This window comes from Bombina bombina, chromosome 4, assembly GCF_027579735.1.
Source record: "Bombina bombina isolate aBomBom1 chromosome 4, aBomBom1.pri, whole genome shotgun sequence".
Lineage (NCBI taxonomy): Eukaryota > Metazoa > Chordata > Amphibia > Anura > Bombinatoridae > Bombina > Bombina bombina.
Window position 1 is genome coordinate 261,619,007 of NC_069502.1, and position 13,473 is coordinate 261,632,479.

At 37.8% G+C, this 13,473-nt stretch overlaps 1 protein-coding gene across 1 annotated transcript in view; it reads left to right on the plus strand.

The window, feature by feature from the left end:
• LOC128655337 (coagulation factor VII-like) overlaps positions 1 to 11,365 on the plus strand; it is a 70,783-nt gene extending 59,418 nt beyond the window's left edge. The window contains 4 exon segments of the mRNA XM_053708985.1: positions 8,187 to 8,725; positions 8,727 to 8,765; positions 8,848 to 8,965; positions 9,507 to 11,365. Of these exon segments, the coding sequence (XP_053564960.1) occupies positions 8,187 to 8,725; positions 8,727 to 8,765; positions 8,848 to 8,965; positions 9,507 to 10,084 (1,274 nt within the window). The 3' untranslated portion in view covers positions 10,085 to 11,365.
• Positions 11,366 to 13,473: the final 2,108 nt, after the last annotated feature.

The window sequence follows — 13,473 nt, forward strand, 5'->3', positions numbered from 1 at the left end:
AAACCAAACTGCACAATACTAAAAATACGGCTAGTTGTCTAAAATGGCCCCTAAAAGTAAAATTATTAAAGGGACAGTCAAGTAAAAAAAAAACTAGGGCATTTCTATCTATCTATTGGGTACTTGTAAAGCGCAAACTAATCACCCGTGAGGGTCTCAAATGTAATTTTAAACAACTTTCCAATTTACTTTTATCACCAATTTTGCTTTGTTCTCTTGGTATTCTTAGTTGAAAGCTAAATCTAGGAGGTTCATATGCTAATTTCTTAGACCTTGAAGGCCACCTCTAATCTGAAAGCATTTTGACAGTTTTTCACCACAAGAGGGTGTTAGTTCATGTGTTTTATATAGACACCATTGAGCTCAGGCACGTGAAGCTCCTAAGAGCAAGCACTGATTGGCTAAAAATGCAAGTCTGTCAAAAGAACTGAAATAAGGGGGCAGTTTGCAGAGCCCTAGATACAAGGTAATCACAGAGGTAAAAAGTATATTATTATAACTGTGTTGGTTATGCAAACTTGGGGAATGGGTAATAAAGGGATTATCTACCTTTTTAAACAACAACAATTCTGGTGTCTACTGTCCCTTTCATTTGTGGAGAGTTTTAGCTTTGTTATTCTCAAAATGAATGGCTCTTGGTATACAACTTACTAATCAGAAGATCTAATTAAGGGACATAAATTTAAGTCATTTGCATATACAGCTTGTGTGAAAACACTTTTTAGCTGATTCTAAAATGAAATGATCTATTTTCTTCTATAGGTTTTACATATTTGATATATAAGAATACTGTATTTTACTAGCAACTTATGCATCTTTTTCTCAACAGCAGTTTTCTTAATATAACAAGAATATTTTGCACTTTAATTTACAGGTATATTATATCTGAGGTAGGTTATATATACATAAATCATGTACTGATTGTTTATATGTATTTTACAATACTGCTATAATACATTTCCCTGTATAGCATTCTCTTCAAAATTAGCTTTCCAAATTAATCTAGTATTAATAAAGTGCCATACATTTTTTAATCGATACATAACTATTAATTGCTTTTCCTTTTAAAGGGTTAGAAATCTATGGAAAAGTACATAAATTAAACACCTTATTAAAGTTATAAATATATATGTAATAAATAAACCTACTTTTGTCTAGAAATGAATCCTCTAAATAATAAAAAATTACGCCTAGATTTAGAGTTCTGCGTTAGCCGTCAAAACCAGCGTTAGGGGGTCCTAACGCTGGTTTTGGCTGCCCGCTGGTATTTAGAGTCAGTCAGGAAAGGGTCTAACGCTCACTTTCCAGCCGCGACTTTTCCATACCGCAGATGCCTTTACGTCAATTGCGTATCCTATCTTTTCAATGGGATCTTTCTAACGCTGGTATTTAGAGTCTTGGCTGAAGTGAGCGTTAGAAATCTAATGACAAGACTCCAGCCGCAGAAAAAAGCCAGGAGTTAAGAGCTTTCTGGGCTAACGCCGGTTCTTAACTACTGTGCTCTAAAGTACACTAACACCCATAAACTACCTATGTACCCCTAAACCGAGGCCCCCCGACATCGCCGCCACTCTATTAAATTTTTTTAACCCCTAATCTGCCGACCGCACATCGCCGCAACCTACATTATCCCTATGTACCCCTCATCTGCTGCCCCTAACATTGCCGACCCCTACATAATATTTATTACCCCCTAATCTGCCCCCCCCCCCCCGTCGCCGCCACCTACCTACAATTATTAACCCCTAATCTGCCGACCGGACCTCACCGCTACTCTAATAAATGTATTAACCCCTAAAGCTAAGTCTAACCCTAACACTAACACCCCCCTAAGTTAAATATAATTTTATTCTAACGAAATAAAATAAATATTATTAAATAAATTATTCCTATTTAAAGCTAAATACTTACCTGTAAAATAAATCCTAACCTAAGTTACAATTAAACCTAACACTACACTATCAATAAATTAATTAAATAAACTACCTACAATTATCTACAATTAAATCAACTAAACTAAATTACAAAAAAAACCAAACACTAAATTACAAAAACAAACACTAAATTACAAAAAATAAAAAAAGATTACAAGAATTTTAAACTAATTACACCTACTCTAAGCCCCCTAAAAAAATAACAAAGCCCCCCAAAATAAAAAAATGCCCTACCCTATTCTAAAATAAAAAATTTACAGCTCTTTTACCTTACCAGCCCTTAAAAGGGCCTTTTGCGGGGCATGCCCCAAAGAATTCTGCTCTTTTACCTGTAAAAAAACATACAATACCCCCCCAACATTACAACCCACCACCCACATACCCCTAATCTAACCCAAACCCCCCTTAAAAAACCTAACACTAAGCCCCTGAAGATCTACCTACCTTGTCTTCACCACGCCGGGTATCACCGATCCATCCAGAAGAGGGTCCAAAGTCTTCATCCTATCCGGCAAGAAGAGGTCCAGAAGAGGGTCCGAAGTCTTCATCCTATCCGGCAAGAAGAGGGCATCCGGACCGGTAGACATCTTCATCCAGGCGGCATCCTCTATCTTCTTCTATCCGGCGCGGAGCGGGACCATCTTGAAGCAGCCGACGCTGATCCATCCTCTTCTACCGACGTCCTAAGTCCGAATGAAGATTCCTTTAAATGACGTCATCCAAGATGGCGTCCCTCGAATTCCGATTGGCTGATAGGATTCTATCAGCCAATCGGAATTAAGGTAGGAAAAATCTGATTGGCTGATTGAATCAGCCAATCAGATTCAAGTTCAATCGGATTGGCTGATCCAATCAGCCAATCAGATTGAGCTCGCATTGTATTGTAACTTATTTTACAGGTAATTTTGTACTTATTTTAACTAGGTAGCTATTAAATAGTAAATAACTATTTAATAGCTATTGTACCTGGTTAAAATAAATACAAAGTTGCCTGTAAAATAAATATTAATCCTAAAATAGCTACAATATAATTATTATTTATATTGTAGCTATATTAGGGTTTATTTTACATGTAAGTATTTAGCTTTAAATAGGAATAATGTATTTAATAAGATTTATTTTATTTTGTTAGAATAAAATTATATTTAACTTAGGGGGGTGTTAGTGTTAGGGTTAGACTTAGCTTTATGGGTTAATATATTTATTAGAGTAGCGGTGAGGTCCGGTCGGCAGATTAGGGGTTAATAATTGTAGGTAGGTGGCGGCGACGTTGGGGGCGGCAGATTAGGGGTTAATAAATATAATATAGGGGTCGGCGGTGTTAGGGGCAGCAGATTAGGGGTACATAGGGATAACGTAGGTTGCGGCGGTGTACAGAGCGGCAGATTAGGGGTTAAAAATAATATGCAGGGGTCAGCGATAGCGAGTTCGGCAGATTAGGGGTTAATAAGTGTAAGGTTAGGGGTGTTTAGACTCGGGGTACATGTTAGGGTGTTAGGTGCAGACTTAGGAAGTGTTTCCCCATAGGAAACAATGTAGCTGCGTTAGGAGCTGAACGCTGCTTTTTTGCAGGTGTTAGGTTTTTTTTCAGCTCAAACAGCCCCATTGTTTCCTATGGGGGAATCGTGCACGAGCACGTTTTTGCAGCTGACCGCGTCCGTAAGCAACGCTGGTATCTAGAGTTGCAGTGGCGGTAAATATGCTCTACGCTCCCTTTTTGGAGCCTAACGCAGCCCTTCTGTGAACTCTAAATACCAGCGTTATTTAAAAGGTGCGGGAGAAAAAAAGCCAGCGTAGCTAATGCACCCCTTTGGCCGCAGAACTCTAAATCTAGCCGTAAGTCAGAAAAACCTCTATGACTAAGCACTAAGCGTACTATTTTCATACCTTCAAATTTAGCGATTTGAGATCCTGATGGAAAAACGGCCCTTGAGACAGAAGGTCTGGCCTTAACGGAAGTGGCCAAGGTTGGCAACTGGACATATGGACAAAATCTGCATACCAAAACCTGTGAGGCCATGCTGGTGCTATCAGAAACACATGCGATTGTTACATTATGATCTTGGAGATCACCCTTGGAAGAAGAACTAAGTGCGGAAAAATATAAGCAGGTTGGTAAAACCAAGGAACTGCTAACGCATCCACCATCTACGCCTGAGGATCCCTGGACCTGGAAATGTACCTGGGAAGCTTCTTGTTTAGATGGGATGCCATCAGATATATTTCGGGAAGACCCCACATCTGAACAATCTGATAAAATACATCTGGAGGTAGAGACCACTCCCCTGGATGTAAAAACTGGCAGCTGAGATAATCCGCTTCCCAATTGTCTACACCTGGGATATGTATCTCAGAAATTAGACAGGACTTGGATTCCGCCCAATACAGTATCCAAGATACTTCTTTCATCGCTAAAGGACTGCGAGTGATGATTGACATATGCCACAGTTGTGATATTGTCTGTCTGAAAATGAATGAATAACTCTTTAATAGCAGCCAAGCCTGAAGAGCCCTGAAAATAGCACGGAGTTCTAAAATATTGATTGGTAACCTCGCCTCTTGAGGATTCAAAACTCCTTGTGCTGTCAGAGACCCCCAGACAGCTCCCCGAACCTGTGAGACTTGCATTTGTCGAAATCACAGTTCAGGCAGAACGAACAAAAGAGGCCCCTTGAATAAACCGATGATGGACTAAACACCAGTACAGAGAGAGTTGAATGTTGGGATTTAAGTATATCAACTGTGATATCTGATTATAATCCCTGCACCATTGATTCAGCATGCAAAACTGCAGAGGTCTCATATAAAAATGAGCAAAGGGGATCGTGTCTGATGCTGATCGTGTCCGATCCACTGAAGGGAATGATCGAGACTGAAGGTTTCAACAGGCAGAAACCAATTGTATTCGTCTCTTGTCTGTTAAAGACAGAGTCATGGACATTGAATCTAACTGGAAACCTAAAAAGGTGACACTTGTCTGAGGAATCAAAGAACTCTTTGGTAAATTGATCCTCCAACCATGTCTTTGAAGAAACAACACAAGTTGATTCGTGTGAGATTCTGCTAAATGTAAAGACTGAGCCAGTACCAAAATATCGTCCAAATAAGGAAACACTGCAATACCCTGCTCTCTGATTACAGATAGAAGGGCACCGAGAACCTTCAAAAAAATTCTTGGAGCTGTTGCTAGGCCAAATGGAAGAGCGACAAATTGGTAATGCTTGTCTGTGCAGCTCTAGATTCGAAACACACTTCAGAAAAGCCTGAGCTTTCACAGGATTTGTTGGAACGTGAGAGAGAAAAAATCTTCTCACAGGAGGTCTTATTCTGAAACCTATTCAATACCCCTGGGAGACAATATTCTAAATCCAATGATTCTGAATGGAACCTGCCCAAATGTCTTAAAATAATTTCAATCTGCCCCCCACCAGCAGAACTGGATCGAGGGACGCACGTTCATGCAGACTTGGGGGCTGGCTTTGGTTTCTTGTAAGGCTTGGATTTATTCCAACTCAAGGATGGCTTCCAATTTGAGCCAGAGTCTTTAGAGGAAGGAATGGTTTTCTGTTCTCTATTCTGACAAAAGGAACAAAACTGATTAGAAGCTTTAGATTTGCCTTTAGACTTTTTATCTTGAGGCAAAAAACTCCATTTCCCCCAGTAATAGTGGAAATAATTGAATCCAACTGAGAACCAAACACATTATTACCCTGGAATGATAGAGATAGTAATAGCTTTTATAGCTAAAATAGCCAAATACATATATTTAACATTAATCTTGATGATATCAAAAATAGCAACACAGATAAAATGATTAGCATGTTGAAGCAAACGAACAATGCTATGCAAATCAGAGTCTTTTTCTCGTTTTGCTAAGCTATCCAACCAAAAGGTTGATGCAGCCGCAACATCAGCCATAGAAATGGCAGGTCTAAGCATATAGCCAGAATGCAAAAAAGCTTTCCTTAGATAAGATTCAATCTTCCTATCTAAAGGATCCTTAAAAGAAGTACTATCTTCCATAGGCATAGTAGTACGTTTAGCAAGAGTAGAAATAGCCCCATCAACCTTAGGGACTTTTTCCCAAAACCCTAAATTAACCACTGGCAAAGGATACAACTTTTTAAACCTTGAAGACGGAACAAAAGAAGTACCAGGCTTAAACCATTCCTTAGCAATCACATCAGAAATAGCATCAGAAACAGGAGAAACCTCAGGAGGTTTATAAACAGAATTTAAACGTTTACTTGATTTTTTTTAGCAAGAGGACCTGACTCCTCAATATCCAAAGTTATCAACACTTCTTTCAACAAAGAACAAAATTACTCAATCTTAAAAAGATAAAATGATTTATCAGTGTCAATGTCTGAAGTAGGATCTTCTGAGTCAGAGAGATCCTCATCAGAGGAGGATATATCGGTATGTTGTTGGTCATTACAAATTTCATCAGTAATATGAGAAGTTTTAAAAGACCTTTTACGTTTATTTGAAGGCGGTATAGCAGCCATAGCCTTCTGTATGGCATCAGCAATATCATTTTTCATATCAACAGGGATATCATGTACTTTAGATGTTGAAGGAACAACAGATACTGTACTAGCACTAATAGAGACCTTTTCTGCATTCAAAAGCTTATCACGACAACTGTTATATACTACAGTTGGAGATATATTCTCCACTTGCTTACAACAGATACACTTAGCTTTGGTAGAACTGTGTTCAGGCAGCATGGTTCCTACAGTGACTTCTAAGACAGGATCAGATTGAGACATCTTGTAAAATTTAAAAAAGAAAAAATAACATTAAACAAAAATATCTTATTTCCACATATACAGTAGCAGTTTCAGGAATGGGAAAAAATGCAGATGCCAAAATTGACAAAAAAGCAAATAGCATAGCCCTCTGAGTATAAGAAGGCAAGGAGCATATAGGAAGTGGGGTAAAATATAAATACATTTTTTTGCGCCAAGAATGACGCACAACGCAAAAAGAAGTTAAGAAATATTTTGGCGCCAACAAACATCCGGAAATGACGCAACTCGCTATATAACAAACGCAATTTCGTGCCAAACAACGAACTTGTGTCATGACAGACGCACCTTCACGCCCCAAAAAAGTTTTGCGCCAAGAATGACGCAATAAATAACAGCATTTTGCACCCTCGCGAGCCTAATATGCCCGCAATTTTTTTTAAAGAAAACAAATCAAATTGGAAAAAGACTATACCCCAGGTAAGACGAACTTCCTAAACATAATTCCCATAACGAAACTGCTGCGCTTCAAAGGGAAATACATGTAGACCTGACTCATGGCAATATAAGTAAAATACATATATTTAAAACTTTATATTAATACATAAAGTGCCAAACCATAGCTGAGAGTGTCTTAAAATAATGATACATACTTACCGAAAGACACCCATCCACATAAAGCAGATAGCCAAACCAGTACTGAAAGCTATCAGCAGAGGTAATGGTTTATAAGAGTATATCGTCGATCTGAAAAGGGAGGTAGGAGATGAATCCCTACGACCGATAACAGAGAACCCTTGAAAAGATTTCCCGCAAGGAAAACCATAACATCAAACAGGCAATACTCTCTTCACATCCCTCTGACAAACACTGTACTCTGAGAGGAATTGGGCTTTAGAATGCTTAGAAGCGCATATCACAGAAGAAATTAGAAAACATCAAGCACAAACTTACTTCACCACCTCCATAGGAGGCAAAGTTTGTAAAACTGAATTGTAGGTGTGGTGAGGGGTGTATTTATAGGCATTTTGATGTTTGGGATACTTTGCTCCTCCTGGTAGGATTGTATATCCCATACGTCACTAGCTCATGGACTCTTGCCAATTACATGAAAGAAAGTTCATTTTTTAGTTTCTTATTAATGATTCTTTCAGAGGTTCTCAATAGTCTATGAAACAACTTTGGAAATAAATATTCAGCAGAAGTATTAAATGCCTAACATAGAAGAAACTGTTGTATGTATACTATTATTGCATTAATACTTAATACCATATTATATATAAAAATGTTTTAATAACTAAACATGGGCTCAACCTTATTTATTTTGTATAACCTACTATAATATTATTATAATTTTTTACAAATTATGTGGTTACAGCAGGGCTTTAGTTATAATTAACCAGAGAATGTCCCATTGTAAATTGGAATGCTTCATATCAGTTCATCTCCAGAGGTACCAACAGTGTTTTTAACGAGCATCAACATACCTTTCTATTTACAGGTCTCTTTCCATGTGGCTTGACGATCAGTTCACCACATTCCAAACGGGCAGCTGGTATGGATTTCTCTCGCCATGTTGTCACTAGGAGATCTTTTTCTAACGAAGCTGAACTAACCACTCCTAAGACAAAAATAAACGAGACAGCAGACATAAACTACTGGAATGAGACATCCTGGAAATTGACCAGTAACAAAACATCTGAAAATAACTATAGCACTGAAATTAACTGGATAGGCAATCAAACTAAAACTTCACCAATAGATGGATGGAATGAAACAAGGACAATGAGAAAACTGGTCAAAAACAAAACTGAGTCTTCAAATCTAAATGAGACAAAAAGGTATTATAACGGGAACAGCACTGCTCAATCATTTTTAAATGAGACAACTTTGGCTAATATTAAGAACAACACTGGTGATGGAGATGGCAGAAATGAGACCACAAATCCCCTTGAGGCATCTAAACATGATGATGAGGATTTGAAAGATTGGCCAGATGACAATTCTGAACTCTCTGATGAATATGATCAACGGATTGTGGGGGGGGACACGTTGTGAGCTTGGACATTGCCCTTGGCAGGTATGATTTGCTTTCTTCTCCAACTTCTATCTGCATTTGATTATCTTCCCCTATGTTTTGTTTTTTCTCCCTTTATTTACAGGTACTGATCCGCACTTCTCGTGGGCAGGATTTCTGCAGTGGGAGCTTGATTAGCAGCAGATGGGTACTGTCTGCTGCACACTGCTTTGAGGGGCTTGATCCACATCATGTTACTGTTGGTGAGTTGTAGCCACATAACTTTGCAGTGTAAGTTCACATATTTATAGCTTGAAGAGATAAATTAAATGGAGATAAAGAAACATCTGTTTGGGTTATTAGAGATTAAACAAAGTACAAGTAGCAAACTTCAGAGGAAAATAATATAAATAAGCAAATAATGACTATAAATAAAACATTACAATCTCAAAATGGGAGGTTGCATATATTCATAACAGCTTCCCAGTAGAGCTACTGTAAGTATATTATGAAAAATAATAGGTATTTGGATAGCCGTGGATCTTTGTTTTTGTTTTTACTTGATAGTAAGATTTACTTCCTCTACTAGGGGAATCCAATTTACAGCAGCTCTAGTAACTCTGGTATAATAAAAATAAGATACTGTTAACATTTTTGGCATCTAATAATTAATATGAGTTTTATCCTAGTATTAGCATAGTTTTACACCCTGGGTAAAAAACATAAACATAAAATTCTTGAGCCTCTTTTTGAAAGTTTCCTGATTTTTTAAATTTTATTCACTACTTCTCTTCTGTTTTACAGGGGATTATGACAAATATCGCAGGGATCAAGATGAGCAGAAGATTGCTGTACTGCAAGTTTTCTCTCACCCATACTATCAGGGGTTGTACTATGACCATGACCTTGCCCTGCTATTCTTGCGTAGCCCAGTTATCTTCAGTAAATCTGCTCGTCCTATCTGCCTGCCCAGTCCAGTGCTTGGGCGTTTGCTAACTCAGGAAGGTGAAATAGGACAAGTTAGTGGTTGGGGGTCAATCAAATTCTCCGGCTCCTTTAGTCGCTTTTTGCTAAGAGTACAACTACCTATTGTAAGCCAGGAGACTTGTATGGCTTCCACAGATCAGGTGCTTACAGGAAACATGTTCTGTGCTGGATATAGTGGGGAGGCCAAAGATTCCTGTAAAGGAGATAGCGGGGGGCCCTTTGCTGTTTCCTACCGTAACACCTGGTATTTGGTGGGAGTGGTGAGCTGGGGTGAAGGCTGTGCTGCAGAGGGGAAGTATGGGGCATACACAAGAGTTAGTAATTATATCCAATGGATAAAGGAGACAATACTAGAGAAAGAAGGAGTAGAAGAGCCACTTGTAGCAACATTATGAAATCAAGAGACGTTTTCTGTTCTTGTATTTACAATTCAGTCATACTGTTGCTATGTACATCTGCAATCCAAAGAATTACAAAAATGCTATGCAAATTGGAGGTAAAGAATCTTTTTAACAAAACGTGTGTTTATTGCTGTACTGTATCACTTTTGAGGCTCATTACAGACATAGCAGAGTTAGGCAGTGTGCTCTTCCAGTTCTCAGGATTTGAATACACAAAATGTTAAGAGTTAAATTACAGGAAAATAGGTCAAAATAAACAATGAAAGTATACTGCACAGTTTTTTTTTTGTTACAGTGTATATTTAAACATGTTAAATTATGATCTAGAAGTGTCCCTTTATTTAAACAGCTTTTATATGTTTAATTGCTGTTCATATGCATTACAAAATGTATTGTATACAATGTACCTTTATAGATAGACACATAAAATTACATATTGTTTTAATTCATATATTACTTATATGTACTAAATTACAATAACATTGGTAAATCAATACATGTGTGCAATAAAGAGATTACTTTTTCTGCCAATACACAAAAATCTAAAGACCAAAAATGTTAGCCTATAGACCAAATGACCTACAGCCAAATATAATTCATCCAAATGTAACAAATAGTGAAGCTCTGGCTAATGCGCATCTCGATTTCAATATATTCTCAATGTAACGTTGGTTTGTCTTTCTCTTTCAATGCAGAGAAAAAGTTTGATAGAGATGCCTGGAATTATCTAGAGGTAGTATAAGACACCTTTGGGGAAAGATTTATGACAAGACAAATGCCTCGATCGGTTGCAGCCGCGCTCTTTTGAGCCTCAAACTGAACTGCTGCTTCATAAACTCTCAGCACCAAACTGGAGTTGGTGGATGAAAATCCCCCCAGATTAATTCGGCCGGGATGATTGACAAGCCCTGCTCTCATACAATTGGTTACATGAGAGTAGGAGGGCGGCATTGCACAAGTGTCCGTCATGCAATGATAAATATGCAGAAAATATTCGCCCCACAATTTGCGATCAAGTTCACAACTTGGGTATCCTGTCCGCTGGCAAATTGATAAATCTTGCCTTTGTTATATGTGGTGGTCATGTCCATTTTCATTGTCCCTTTTGGCCAAGCCTTAGGGCCCCACAATTGCATAGAAACTGTGTATTGAAAATGTGGTGTTGTTCTTTTATGTCCCTGAGACCCCTTTTATGTCATAAGGTTTTTTTTGCACTTCTATAATGAATGGATATAAAGATTTACCTTTATTGGGATTAAATGTTTAAAATTGAAATGTGCATTTGTGTGTATGCAGCAAAAAAAAGAAGAAAAAAAAGGCTTATTTATAAAAAGGAATAGGTTAGAAATGTTATATTTTATAGTATAAAAAATAGCATATAACATTAAAAATATTTAGGGCCAGATTACGAGTGGAGCGCTAACAGTTACGCTTGAGCGACAAGTGTCTTATTGTGCGTTGGGTTTTTCGCTTGTATTACAAGTTGAAAGTAAACATGATCACTTGGGAGCAATTCAAGTTAACGCTCGTGGGGTTAGCGCGTCCTCAGAGTTCTGGTTAACTGTTTCCCATAACAAAATAGTGCCACAAAACACTAAAAACATAAAAAATACATTAAAAAGTACACTTACACTCATAATAACACATCTAATAAAAAAATATTTTAAAAAAAATATTGCAATAAAAAGTTATAAAGGCTCAAAAATATGAGGTCCCAGGTGTTAGAAAAAGAAGGCAGGCAAAGGGCTTTAACATAGAGATACATACATATACATGTCTAAATACAGTACTGTGCAAAAGTCTTATGCCACCATTAGATTTGTTGTTTTAGCAAAGTTTTAATGACCATCCATATTTATTTTTCAGTCTCTTTATTAAGATACAAACAGAAAATACAGGAAGTATGTACACAAAATATAAAAAAGGTCAGTATTGAGTGTGACTTCCCTTGGCACTAAGCCCATCTCGAACTCTTTTGGGGAGACTGTCCTGAAGTTTTCTGAAGTAATCTTCTGGTGTATTATATCATGCTTCTTTCAGCACTTCCCAGAGTTCTTCTTTAGATTAAGGTTGTCTTTCTTTCTCTGTCCAGGTGATCCCATACTGCCTCTATAATATTCAGGTCTGGACTCTGTGGAGGTCAGTCCATGACTGTCATTGCTTTATCAGCTGTTTTTCTCTCTGAATATGATTTCACTGCATTAGCAGTGTGCTTGGGATCGTTATGCTGAAAAATAAAACCATTCCCAATCAGGCACTTTCCAGAAGGAATGGCACGATGAATTAAAACCTGTCTGTACATTTCAGCATTCATGATCCCATCAATTCAGACAATATCGCCAACACCACTGGCAGAAATGCAGCCCCAAACCAGGACAGACCCTCCACCATGTTTCACTGAAGGCCGTAAGTGTAAAGATCTCCTGTTATAGAATGCACAGAACTCATTAAGGCACCATTGTTCAACTTCAAGAACTTTTTATTAACTGCTATACCTCATGCTTGTCCCTAGTGTTAGAATATATGAACTGCAACAAATATAAACAGCAACAACTGGAACAAACCATTATGATATATTCATTACATCTCCCTTCTTAAAAATAAATAAAAAATAAAACAATATATATTAGATATAAAGGAATATACATTTAAAAAAAAAAAAAACACAAAAAAAAACACAAGCACAAAAACAAACAAACAAACAAACAAAACACACAGTTATGTAGTGTCATAATCTTCCCAATACTTTGGCTTGATTCTCCGTCCATATCTTGAGAATCTACTGGGTGGCTCAACTTGTGCTTTTTCTGTTGTGCTAGGAAGAATCACATTGGAGCTGTGATCAGAGAGTTGTGCGGTTGGTGTTGTACTCAGTAATTGTCCCTCCTGTATGTCCACATGTGAAGCATCAGTTGAGCTTAGAGTCTCATTTATATCACTATGTGACATCCTTGGTGGTACATGAAGCACTGCATCTGGAATATTTGTAACTCCTGTATTTGTACCTCTGTTATGACGCAGATGTACTCTGTTGCGCCGGTAATCTTTGCCATTCTCGGTGCGGACAATGTATGAGCGTGGTGCACTTGTTACTTTGGTTACCACTGCAGGTTTCCACCTTCCTTCTAAATTTTGCATCCTTACCCTATCGCCAAGCTCACAAGGTTTTAGAAATTTAGACCCATGATCATAGTACTGTTTCTGCCTGTTTTTTAATGTTTCCACCCGCTGTTTAACCATTTCAGGATTCTGTACTTTGGAGGCAAGTTGTGTAGGTGTTGAAGGCAAAACTGATTTCAAACGTCTACTCATTAGTAATTGTGAAGGTGATGCAATTCCATCTATTGGGGTGTTACGGTAGTTTAGAATACACAGGTATGGAT